The 13,290-nt window shown below is 57.5% G+C and overlaps 1 protein-coding gene across 1 annotated transcript; it reads left to right on the forward strand.

The window, feature by feature from the left end:
- Positions 1–263: 263 nt before the first annotated feature.
- On the forward strand, positions 264–3,005 carry LOC144163174 (uncharacterized). The gene has a single exon (XM_077694000.1). The coding sequence runs from the start codon at positions 605–607 to the stop codon at positions 1,994–1,996; it is 1,392 nt and encodes a 463-aa protein (XP_077550126.1). The 5' UTR covers positions 264–604; the 3' UTR covers positions 1,997–3,005.
- Positions 3,006–13,290: the final 10,285 nt, after the last annotated feature.

Below are 13,290 nucleotides of genomic sequence, written 5' to 3' on the forward strand. Positions count from 1 at the left end.
CGTTGTGTTCGTTAGAAACGTATCTCTGGATTGTTTTGAAGGTGAATAAAATGTGTGGGAAACCCGGAGTCCTGGTGCGTTCCCCATTCCTCGCCGCGCGCAGCCGAGGCGAGGGGGGAAGACTCCCTCTCTCCCCTCGGCAGATGTGTCGCTCGCGCCGCGGCGCTGGCGTGTCGTGGCGCGGCGATCGTTGTGACGTGACCGGGTTCTTCGGGGCCCCGGTGGGCCGGTCTCGGCGCGCGGAACGAAGAAAGAGCCTCTTGGGTTCCAGCGGTCAACGAGGAGAGACGTGAGTACCGGAGATCCGGCTTCCCCACCTTCCTTTGTCTACCCCCTTGCGCCTGCCTCCTGATCCTCGCCGGACGGCTGGGTCGGGACGAGCGAGAATCGGCTACGTGAATTGGTGGCACGCCAATAAACGAGTGTTTGGCCGTTTCGTTGTGTTTGTGTGTTCCTTGCTGCTCTCTGCCGCACGCCAGCCGGCGGTCCGTGGCGGAGTTCAGCCGAGCTAGCCTTGCGGCCGGAACCCTGGTCCCCACATTTTTGGCGCCCAACGTGGGGCTCGTCTTCAGTCGAATTCGAGGTTCGCTAGCTCGAAAGGAACATGTCACACGACTATGAGTTGGCGGATTTGATGCTGTTGGCGGACCTTTGTGGTCATGCCCGGGAGCCCTCGCGATGCCCTGCATCAACAGCGTCCTCTGCAGCCGCCGACGCGGCTCGGGTCCCCCTTCTCCACGGCCCTTACGCAACCGCAGCCGCGGCTTGCGCAGCAACGGGAATCCCGGAAGGCTCCGGATTCCACGAGCGCTCTTCGTCAGACGACGCCGCGCGTTCATACTCCAGGTGCCGGGCCTACGCTGACGCGGAAGCCCCAAACAGCGCGCCTCTCGTGCCAGTCGGCTCGCAGACGCCCGTAAGCGGAGGAATGTCTGCCGACGCAGCTTCCATTGCGAACGCTCTCGCAAGCGCTATGCAGCAGGCGTTGCAGGCGGCGCGCTCACCCGAGCCCAGGGTGCAGCTACCGGTGCCGACGTACAGCGGTTACGGCGATCAGTCGAGCGCCAACGCTTTCCTGCTGGCTTTGAGCCGTTACGAGCAGGCGACCGGCATCAGCGAGAGCGCGGTGCTGCGCAGAGTCCTGCCCGCAGCCCTGGTCGACCAGGCCGCCGGGTGGTATCGGATGATAGGCCATACGGCGCGCACGATGGACGACTTTCGAACGATGTTCAGGGAAGAATTCCTGCCCATCGACTACCTACCAAGAATGCGTAGGGAGTTGGAAATGCGCACCCAAGCCCCGGATGAATCGCTCGTCGAGTACGTTCGTGCGATGCAAGAACTTTACGAGTACGCCGACCCAAATGCCCCGAGCCCGGAGCGGGTCGATCGAGTCGTCAGGCAATGCCACCCCACCTTTGCCTTGTACTTGAGGAACTGCAGTTGTAGGGACCTCAACGAGCTGGCGGCCGAAGCTCGCCGCGTGCAAGCAGCTGTCGCGGCTGCACGCGCGTATCGGCCACCGCCGCCTCCGGTGGAAACACTGGAACCAAGCTGTGCTTGGCGCGGCGTTACGGGCAGCGGACGGGCCGAGCCCGGCTCTACGTTGATACCCAGCCAGCGAGAGACGCTCGATCTTGGGGCCAGAGCCCTGGACCCCTACTCGTGTGGGTTGCGCTACGCGGAGGCGATACGGCCGGATTCCCTGCCAGCCCCGCGCGCAGAGCACAGAGCAAACCGGTTGGACGATCGGCCGGCGAACGCGCGCCCACTCGGGCTTCCCTACACGGGATCGGCGCTGCCGCAGTTGCCTGCACCCGCTCACAACTCGCTCCCGGAGAACCGTATGCGGCCAGCCGGTCGCGGAGCGCCCGAGCAGCCTCAATCATCGCGTCACGCAGCACGGAGCCCCGTCCGCTGCTACAAATGTCGCCAGGCCGGTCACATTGCGCGATTCTGCCCAGTCGAGCAGGGAAACGGGCTCAGCCGTCGGTGAGCCCACCGGCGGCGGATCGAAGCGCCCGAGAGGCAAGCATCGCCACCGCTCCCGCCGCGTACAGAGTCGGAGTCCCGACAAATGTGCCGGCGCCCTTTCTCGACCTCGCCGTCGCGGGGCGAGAGTTTAAGGCACTGCTGGACACCGGGGCAAGCACTTCATTAATAGGGGACGAGGCCGTTTCCCATCTCGAGCGCAAAGCCATTCGGCTGCGCGCGCGGAAGTTGCCGCTTCAGCTGGCGTGTGGTGATGCAACATCAGGCGGTGACGTACGCCTCGTCGTGCGCTGGGGCCAGCGTGTGCGGCGAATGCGTTTCGTTCACTTGCCCGGACTCACGGTCCCAGTCATTTTGGGAAGAGACTTCATGTCCAAGACTGGACTTGTCGTCGACATCGGCAACGGAGGCTATCGGGAGAACCCGTTTTCGCCGCTCAAACCGTTCGCCGAGCCGCCGCTCGCAGCGAGGCCGCTATGCGAGCAGATGGGGAGAGACTTCATGCCCAAGACTGGGCCTGTCGTCGACACGGGCAACGGAGGCAATCGGGAGAACCCGCTTTCGCCGCTCAAATCGTTCGCCGAGCCGCCGTTTGCAGCGAGACCGCTGATCAGGCAGGCGGCCGAAACGTCCCACTCCCCCGCGCCGAGAGAAGCAGTCGTTTCTGGCGCAGCCGGTAGCCGGCGCGCGCAGCAACCCCGGAGCCCGGTCGTTGTTGCCGCCGCGGCTGATTTCTCCTGCGCCGCACGCTCTCCATCCCGTGGCCGGGACGAGAAATTGCGCGCGCTCCTAGCAGACGCTAGCGAGCTGACAGCGGCGCAGCGTGACCGCGTCTTGTCGTTGTTAGGCGACTTCGGCGAGATATTCACTGAGCAAGCAGGCTGCAGCAAGTTGGTGCAGCACTGCATAGACACCGGCGATGCTCAACCATGGAAATGCAACCCCCGTCCCGTCAGCCCCGCTAAACGGCAGGCAACTGATGAGGCGCTGGAGGAACTGCTGAAAGCAGGCATTATCCGCCGCTCGACGAGTCCTTGGGGGTTCCCTGTGGTGCTCGTTCGAAAGAAAGACGGTAGTTGGCGTTTATGCGTGGACTACCGGCGGCTGAATGCGGTCACGAAAAAGGATGCGTACCCCTTCCCTAGCGTAGGCGAGATCGTCGCGAATCTTGGTGGCGCGAAGTATTTCTCTATACTGGACGCCAGCAAGGGGTACCTTCAGGTCGAGATGCGTCCCGGCGATGAATGCAAGACTGCGTTCACTTGCCATCGGGGGCTGTACGAGTTCGTACGCATGCCCTTCGGTTTGTGTGGGAGTCCCAGCACATTCCAACGCTTGATCGACCGGGTGCTCGGTGAGGCAAAGTGGCAGCACGCCCTCGCCTATTTAGACGACATCGTCGTCTACTCCCGAACCTTCGAAGAGCACCTCTGCCACCTGAAAGACGTCCTAGGAAAACTCCGGGCGGCTGGCATCACCATCAATCCTGCCAAGGCGCAAATATGCAGCGCTCAGGTGAGCCTGCTCGGCTATCGGATCGAACGCGGACAGACGTCCCCCGATCCCGAGAAACTTCGGGCGATCTTGGAGTTTCCCACGCCGAAGGATGTCGCCGGAGTCCGGCGCTTCCTAGGGATGATCGGCTACTACCGCCAGTTTATCCCCGCTTGCGTGCGCCTGCAAGCACCCTTGACAAGACTGTTGAGGAAATCCGCCCCTTGGGAGTGGGGAGAGGAGCAGGAACGCAGCCTACGCCAGCTGGCGGAAGCTGTCGCAGACACTGCATCGCTGAAACTGCCGGATCTGAACAGGCCGTTCGTTATCCAGACGGATGCGAGTGACCTCGGCGTAGGGGCAGTTCTCCTCCAGGCGGACGGAGAACAACTGCGACCCGTGGCTTTTGCGAGCCGTGCGCTGACACCAGCAGAGCGAAACTACTCGGTCACCGAGAAGGAGTGTCTGGCCATAATCTACGCACTTCGCAAGTTTGAGATGTACGTAGAGGGGGTCAAATTCACGATCGAGACCGATCACATGGCCCTGACATGGCTTTCCCGCCTCCGCGAGCCCTGCGGGAGGCTCGCGCGATGGGCCCTGACATTGCAACGCTTCGAGTACGAAGTACGCTATCGCAAAGGCGCCTCGAACGTGGTTGCCGACGCGCTGTCACGGGCGCCGGTAAACGACACCCAACCGGCCGGAGAAGCCGAGGAGGATGCGGAGAACCAGCAAACTCTCTCGGCGCGGAAGGAGCGCGATGCGCGGGACTCCCCGTGCACCGAACGCTCAGCGCACGTGCACCTCGTTGGGGGAAGACTTCCTCTCGAGGTTGCGTTCAGTCGGGAGGAGCTACTCGAGGCTCAGCAGGAGGACTTGTTTTGTCGGGAGGTGATCGCCAGTCTTAGTGAAGAGACGGACCCTCAGGCAAATCGAACACCGGAGAATGACGGGCGCCGGGAAGCTGCTGGTATTGCGGCTGGCGCGAGCTCTAATGCAGCTGGTATTGCTGCGAGTGAGCTGGAGAGTTACCTGCTTGACGCCGACGGGGCTCTGCTGAAGTACGTGCCCGGCAAAAACGACTCAGACGAGTGTTTTAAGGCCGTGATCCCGCGCAAGCTCAGGTGTGCTGTTTTGCAGCACTACCACGACGCAGACGGTCACGGTAGCGCGCCAAAGACATGGCGGAAGCTTTGTCGGTATGCTACCTGGCCCGGCATGAAGGCACAAGTATGTAGTTACGTACGCACATGCCACGTCTGCCAAGAGCGCAAACCGCGAGGCGGTAAGGCGCCGGGCTTGCTACAGCCTATCGTGAGCACAAAGCCTTGGGAGATCCTGGCGTGCGATCTGATGGGCCCGCTGCCGCGCAGCAAGAGAGGGTACAAGTTTGTACTCGTGGTGACATGCCACTTCAGTGGGATCGCTGAACTCTATCCGCTGCGCAAAGCGACAGCACAGGAGATCCTGCAAAAGCTGTCCGAAGTGTTCTGTCGCTACGGATTCCCGGAGCGGCTGATTACCGACAACGCCACGTATTTCACATCAAGACTGTTTCGTGAAGCGTGTGCGGCCATGGGTGTCAGGCAGCAAACAACATCGTGCTATCATCCCCAGTCGAACGTGACGGAGCGCCGCAATCGTGACGTGAAGCCACTGCTCGGAGCATATGTCAGACGGCAAAAAGACTGGGACGAGCACTTGAGCTCAATCTCCTTCGCTCTGCGCACAAGCGTGAATCGCTGTACGGGTTTCACGCCAGCGTTCCTGATGTTCGGCAGAGAGCTGAACACGCCGACGGATACGGTTCTGGCCCGACGGCCGAACGGAGTCCCCGCGAAAGCAGCAGACGCGGCTTACGCACGGCGCTTGCGCGAGCGGTTGGCGGACGCCATCAAGGAGGCAAACCGCAGTCGCGGTAAAGCCAGGGCCGACCAGAAGGCGGCCTATGACCGAGCTCATCGAGACGTGGCGTACCAGCCGGGCGACACTGTCTTGAAACGGAACCACGCGCTAAGCAACGCTAGCGCGGGGTTCGCGGCCGGTCTCGCACCCCGATGGGTCGGACCGTTCGTGGTCGCCGAGAAGTTCTCGCGGCTAAACTACAAGCTGAGAGACCCGATTTCGGGTCGAGTCAGCGGCCCCATTCACGTGGGCGAGCTGAAGCAGTACTTTCGGAGAGAAGATACTGCCGACGCTCCAACCTCGGGCGCGCGAGACCGCGAGCTCGAGGGAGGCGCGGAGGGAAGACTCCCGACGCACCGCTACAACACCCGCCATCGGCGAGACCGCTGACTGGGCGAGGCGGCAGCTCCGGCGGGCTGAGACCGGCACGCCCGAGGGGATATGCGCCGCTTCCTCGGACGACGATAGATGGCGCACCCTGCACGCGGCCCCCAAAAGTTCCCTAGCGGAGGTTCGAGTGGCCATCGTCATTGGGCGGCCGCTCCCGCGGGCCCTTTCGCATCCTGCCGGCACCCAGGGAGCATGTCGTCCCCCGCTCGTTCCGAGGCCTCCGGCGGCCAGCGCCGTCATGGGCGCGCACCTCACCACGGCGAGCGACGAGGCGCGGGCGGCCCGCGGCGGCACGGCCCGCGGCGGTACGGGAGAGCACCTGCGGCCCCGGCGCCCTACCTGAACGAGCCCCGACCAGCACGGCGGGACCTGCACGGCGGCCTGCCGCCGCCGGCGGCGGAGATTCGGCGGCCGCGGCGGCCTCGCACGGTGGCGACCTGGGTCTGCCAGGCGGGCAACGAGCCGCTGCAAGGATACTTCTCGGCGGCGGCCTGGAGCGGCCAGGTCCAGTGCGAGGTGGGCCTGCAGCTGGACCGGGTGCCCCAGGTGTTCCGGGGCCGAACGTTGGCGGACCACGGCGCCGCGTTCCCGGGCGGCGTGGCGACTCCGGACCCGGGGGCCCGCTACTGCGCCATTTGCGGCCTCCTCGTGGTGGCGGCCGAGTACCACGAGGCGTCGGAGCGGCACAAGGCCGCCGTGGGGGCCGCCAGGGCGGCCAGGGCCACGGCGTGCACGGCGTGCACCGGCTGCGGCATCGGCGGCCGCCGCACTCGACGTGGACACCGTGCGGGCCCGCATGCGGGCCGATCCGGCGTTTGCGGCCGCCATCTTGGCTCCGGCGGCAGCGGAGGCCGGCGGTCCTGCCGGCTTCGCGGCGGCGGTGGCAGCGGTGTCGGCCGGCGACCGGGGACCGGGAGGTGCCTTCGCTGCCGGGGTGGCGTCGCCGTCGGCCGGGGCCACGGAATCAAGCCCCATGGACGCTGATGGTCCAGTTGGCCGGGGCGCGGCGGTCGATCTCCTGGGCCCGGCGGCGGAGCCTCTGGTCGCCGGGTTTGCTCCCCCGCCGGCGGAGCCGAACCTCGCCACGCAAGATTCGGCGGCCTTCCTGAAGATGTTGGACGATTTCTCGCGGCGCTAGGCGGTGAGACCACCGCCGGCCGGAACCCTCGGGTCCGAGGGGCTTCGGTCAAAGGGGGGAGGGAGCCCAAAAATGTGGGGACCAGGGTTCCGGCCGCAAGGCTAGCTCGGCTGAACTCCGCCACGGACCGCCGGCTGGCGTGCGGCAGAGAGCAGCAAGGAACACACAAACACAACGAAACGGCCAAACACTCGTTTATTGGCGTGCCACCAATTCACGTAGCCGATTCTCGCTCGTCCCGACCCAGCCGTCCGGCGAGGATCAGGAGGCAGGCGCAAGGGGGTAGACAAAGGAAGGTGGGGAAGCCGGATCTCCGGTACTCACGTCTCTCCTCGTTGACCGCTGGAACCCAAGAGGCTCTTTCTTCGTTCCGCGCGCCGAGACCGGCCCACCGGGGCCCCGAAGAACCCGGTCACGTCACAACGATCGCCGCGCCACGACACGCCAGCGCCGCGGCGCGAGCGACACATCTGCCGAGGGGAGAGAGGGAGTCTTCCCCCCTCGCCTCGGCTGCGCGCGGCGAGGAATGGGGAACGCACCAGGACTCCGGGTTTCCCACAAATGTTAGCGTCAAACCCGGGCATTCGGCTCAGGGCATTCTCTGCGATTGCACGAAAGATGTGCCACGGGGCTTCAACGCTTTCTTTATGGAACGTACTCAGGTAACAGAATATCCATGTCGTGTTATGTCCGTGTTGCATTCAATACAAACGGTTAAGCGTTTGTTTTACACTTGTTTCGTTTGTCGTAAAATGCCCAAGCACTCCGGCACTCCGCTGGCAGATCAGCTGGCGAGCCGACGCTGAGCAGACGACTCATCTCTTTGCCGGAAGTGCGTGAAAAAGCCGCCCAATAGCAGGATGTCTAGCTCATGACGAACATCTGGGAATCGATGATGTAGACATGTGAAGATGGCGGCGTCCAAAAACACGAAGGGAATTGGTGAGAAAAACACGACAAACTTTGCAACAAAAGTGTGAGCTTTCCGCTGCGCGTAAAAGAGTAATACTTGGCACAGAGGACGTTGACGACCCAATCTAACGGTTGCGCTAGTTCATTTAGTGTGCTCAAAATGCCTTTCAGGGCCCCTTTAAAGATACGTCGGACGTACCCGCAAAATTTCTTGAAGATACGTCGGACGTACCCGCAAGATTTCTTAAAAATACGTCGGACGTACCCGCAAGATTTTTTAAAGATACTTCGGACGCATCCGCGAAACTTTTTTAAGTACGTCGGTGTATTCGGTTTCACTCGGCCCCAATATGCAGCGTATACGTTCAGCGTTTTCTCGCGTCGACGTCGCGTCGCCAGAAATGCATGGCGACGCGAGCTGAAACTCGAGCGACGCCGATGTCTACGCTCGCCAGATATCGGCATTGACGCAGCGCGAGAGAGCATCGGAAAGCGAGCGGCAGCTTCCGTCTTCGCGTGGTTTGGGGTCGTTCCTTTCAGCAGAAAACAATCAATTTCTTTTTAACTTACGGTACTCGGTTGCCTTGAGACAAATTGCAAGCTATTTCTGTTCGGAAGCGCTCATCCATTTGTTGCTTGCTCGGCTTTCATCGGGGAGATCGGGGATCTGCGATAGCTTTGTGTGAGTTAAATGAGGAAGCTCTGGTTACATCGCATCCAGTATTAGCATAATGTGGCTTGTCAGCAAGATCGATGCTTGGCGAGCAAGCGTTATCAACGCCAGAATTCTGGCGCATTCCATTCCATTCGTAGCTCCCGTGGCTTGCGCAGGGGAGACCGGGGATGTGCGATAGCTTTTTTTTTTACTCAAATAAGGGAGCTGTGGTTACATCGGTTACATCGCTTGTAGCACTAGCATTATTGTCCTCGGCTCCAAGATCGGTGCGCAAGAAGCAAGCGTTACCACTGCTCAAACATCTCAAATAGGACCAAAATAAAGCACACCCGACACTATTCGTGGGCAGCCTCAGTTGGTACACCGAATTCTGCCAGTGCAGGGTGCCGAGGTGTGCGCTGTGTCGTCAGTTCGGCCACGAAGAAGGTAACTGTGTTCGCACCTACGCGAAGGTGGCCGCACCGGCAAGTGGCGAAGATATTGCGGAACTCATGATGGACGAGACCGAAGCCGAGGAAACCGCCGGGGGAACGCGCGTCAAGGACAACAACCCGGGCGAGACAAAGGCAGCGTCACCAGACGCGGCGGCAGCCGCGTTGCCCGAAGAACCTCGTCCTCGGGAGGCGACGCAGTCTCTTTCACCGGTTCTTTCCACCGACAGTGACAGTATGGAGGAAGACCAGGGAGCAGCTGACGAACCAACTGAGGTGACGCTCACCAACACCGACGGCGAAGGCGCCGACGACGGGAACGCGAGCCCTGTGGTTGTGAAGCGTGCGCTCGACGACGTAATGAGCGACGGAAGCACCGCAGCAGGCGACAGCGTGGCCGCTGAGCCGCCCACAAAGGCGCCTGCTTTACGGCGGTCTTTGTTGCGTCCTGCTCCAAGCTAGGGTTCCAAGCGTTCCTCCCGAAAGAAGTGTGAACGGAAATCGACGGACTTGACTCCCTGTACCGTCGCACGAACGGCGCGCTGCAATGCAATGGTAAGCGCCACGCTGTCGCCTTCTCTTCACTAATCGACCACGAAGCTAATTAGAACATGCGAATTGCCACTTTAAACGTGGGAGGGCTAAGCACAAAAAAGAAGCAAAACCAGCTATACCGCCTCGCTAATGAACTTGACCTTGACGTATTGGCGGTTCAAGAAACTAAGGTCGATGGTGATGAGCAGACGGACAGTATGGTGCGCCGCTTTGCGACGCAATACAATGCTGTTGTAAGCCGCGCAGTCGGAGTGTCAGCGGGCTGTGTGTTGTTTGTGCGCCAAAGTGTGGGTGTTCAGGTCAATGAGGTGGAGACTTGCCATTCAGGGAGGCTTGTGGTTTGCGATTTCTCGCTGTCGGGTTTGGAATGGAGGATTATATGCGTGTACGCTCCGAACACGTTAAACGAAAGAAAAACATTCTTTGAGGGCATGCGCCAGTACTGTGACAGCGACAAGGTACTCATCGTGCTAGGGGATTTTAATTGCGTGCTAGCCGCCGGTGATAAAACAAGCACCACAGCCTACAGAGACGCAAGCACTTTAGCACTTGGGGATATAGTAAATGACTTTGCGTTAGAAGACGTTGCCGAGTGTCTCGAGGGTGGGCGAGCGGTCACATTTACGCATTTTCAGGCGGCCAGTCATGCCAGACTAGACAGAGCGTACGTCACGCTCGATTTGGTGCCGTTGTGTCAGGATTAGTGTGTGCGGCCGGTCACGTTTAGTGAAGAAGTGCAGCTTGCTGGGCCAGTTGGTACATTTTGAAGGTGAAAAACCAGCGAAAAAAAGACGGAGGACGTAGAAGAGAAGAGACAACACACACGCTGGACTAGCAACTGAAAATTTAATTGAAAAACAGAAACAACCAGAGAACGACCAAGCCTACGCATGCGCAACAAGTACGCACGTTCTGATAAAACGCTATCGAAATACACTTTTTTCCGCTCAGCTTTGTAGGAACGCGATCTCTTTATCGCTGAGGGAGATGGAAGAAACACTCACGCAATTTCCTTCTTCCTGTTGGCTGATGTAGAGCGATTCAATTATTTCCCTCTCTGTTTTAGTCCTGCCTCTTCCCAGAATCGTCACTCTTTCAAACAAAGCCTCACATTTGCCCTGACGTTTGCACTGACGACAGTGATAAGAAAGATGACCGGCTCCTTGCCCTCTGATCAACGCGCAGTGCTCTCGTAACCGGTCGTTGATGCATCGACCTGTTTGGCCTATATATACCTTACCACACGTCAACGGAATGTTGTAAATGACTCTTTCGTCACACTTTACGAATTGCTTTTCATGCTTCGTTTTACACGCACCTCTCTTTTTTCCCGCATTTTCAATGCGCGTGCACAACCCAGACAGCTTACATGGCGCGGAAAACACTAATCGCACACCATGCCGCGAAGCAATTTTCTTTAAGTTGTGTGACACTTTATGAAGGTAAGGCATCACTTGAAATTTTCTTTTTTCTTTGTTTTCATCAGGCCTTTGTTCACTTTTCTGTTGCCTTTTGAGCTTAACATGGAGGCACTCAGCGACTGCCGTAAGCACTGTGCTGGGAAACCCCGCTGCATTTAGCCTCTGAGCCTGACATTTAAATTTTCAGTTGCTAGTCCAGCGTGTGTGTTGTCTCGTCTCTTCTACGTCCTCCGTCTTTTTTTCGCTGGTTTTTCACCTTCACGTTTAGTGACCATTGTCTGGTCGTATTTTCGATAAAAGGTTCGAACAAGCAAGACAAAAAATTTAATTGGGATCTGTGGAAGATGAATTCTAAATTATTAGAGGATGAAGTGTTCAGTAGCAACTTAATGATGCGTATAGAAAAACATAAAGCTGACAACAAAATAAGGCCCGGTGTGAAATGGGAAATGTTCAAAGAGCAAACTAAAATCGACGCGGTAGAACGATCGGTAGCAATAAAAAGAGAGGGGAGAAAGAAAGAAACTATTTTGCGCGAGAATCTAGAAAAATTAACGCGGGAAGAGTGCCTAATGCCAGGCGAGTTCACGGCCGAGATACGAACAGTGAAACAGAAGCTAGATGCACTCGAGACTGAGCGCTATCGCGGAGCGATGGTACGGGCAAGGGCCGAAAGAATGATCGCCGATGAAGCGCCGACAAAGAGAGCGCTTGGCACCGAAAAGTGGCATGCGCATCGAAATCACATTGCTGAAGTTGAATGGCAAGGTGTTGTTGCAAGTGATAAATACGAAATAGAAAACTGCTTTCTACAACACTACAAAAAATTGTTCGCATATAGCCCAGTTGATGTTGAGCGCTTCAAAAATGATTACCTTCATCTTTTGCCCAGACTTAGGGATGAAACAAAAGAACTGTTAGAACTCCCAATTTCAATAGAGGAGGTTACGAATGCAATTAAAGATCTGAACCCTGAAAAGTCACCTGGGCCTTACGGCCTCAGTGCAGCCTTTTACAAGGCCTTAAGAAATGAATTAGCGCCAATTTTGACAGATGTGTATAATGAGGCTTACGATATTAATGTTGTGCCAACGTCTTTTACCGTTTCACACACAGTTGTTATTCCTAAAACCGAGGACCCCGCAATGCTGCGTCAGTCCACATCATATAGGCCAATCAGTTTAACCAATGTCGACTATAAAATATTCATGAAGATACTAGCTAAAAGGCTCCAAACAGTAATGACAGAACTTGTGGGACCACACCAAACGTGTGGTATTAGGGGACGCACAATCTCCACGAATATCCACACAGCCCGTTGTGTGTTGGAATGCTGCGATGCAACAGGAACCAACGTAGCGATGCTGCAACTAGACTTAGAAAAAGCATTCGACAGAGTTCCCCATGAAATATTGCTGTGCATTTTAGACTATGTGAATGTTGGCTCTGTTATTCGGGAAGGTGTGGCCGTGACGTACAGGTGTTGCAAGACGCGGTTAATAGTAAATAAGGTTGTGGGAGAAAGCATAGAAGTACAGCGCTCTGTACGCCAGGGATGCCCACTTAGCCCGTTACTTTTTTGTTTATACATAGAATCTTTTTGTTTAAGTATTATACGCAGCGACAGCGTACACGGATTTCGGCTGCATGGGGCAGAAGTTAAACTCTTAGCCTATGCGGACGATATTGCTGTTTTTTGTTCAGATGTCGAAAGCATCAATGCGGTAGTGGAAATTGTCAAACGATCATGTGAGGCGAATGGGAGTGCCGTAAACTGGAAAAAATGCCTGGGCTTTTGGCATGGAAATTGGCCATCAACCCCAAGCATCTTCGCTAACATGAATTGGGTCAGCACACCGGCAAAGTACTTAGGTGTGCCTTTGGAGTTTTATAAAGACAGCGATCCGTATTGGAGGAAGGAAGCCGAAGTAATGAAAGAAAGGGCAGAAAAGTGGAAAGGGTGGAGCTTATCAATATTTTCAAGAACGACTGTGTGCAACTTATTTTTTGAAAGCAGACTGTGGTATGTCCTTCAGGTTCTTCACTGTTCCCGAGCAAATGTTCAAAGAATGCATCGTGTATTCGCTGTATTTATATGGGGGTCAAACTGGGTACGGACAAGCCGGACAAACTTGTTTCGTAGGGTCAGGGACGGAGGTTTGGGACTAGCACACTTGTTTGTACGTCAAATTGTAAACCGTTTCTTGTTTCTCCGCGATGTTAAGGACCCAACGTTAAGAAGTATCTGTCAATTGCGCTTGGGTAGAGCGTTACCGGATATTATAGTCACGTCCAATGTTATACCTGGCGGCCTGCATGGTTTTATGAGAGAAGTTGTACTGTCATGCCGTTTCTTGGCTGTTCGATTTTCTT

This window comes from Haemaphysalis longicornis, unplaced genomic scaffold, assembly GCF_048455015.1.
Source record: "Haemaphysalis longicornis isolate Haplotype H1 unplaced genomic scaffold, Haemaphysalis longicornis Haplotype H1 scaffold_1, whole genome shotgun sequence".
Lineage (NCBI taxonomy): Eukaryota > Metazoa > Arthropoda > Arachnida > Ixodida > Ixodidae > Haemaphysalis > Haemaphysalis longicornis.

Bases quoted from the DNA above. Each gene is read 5' to 3' on its own strand.
- LOC144163174 (XM_077694000.1), top strand. From the start codon at position 605: ATGTCACACGACTATGAGTTGGCGGATTTGATGCTGTTGGCGGACCTT.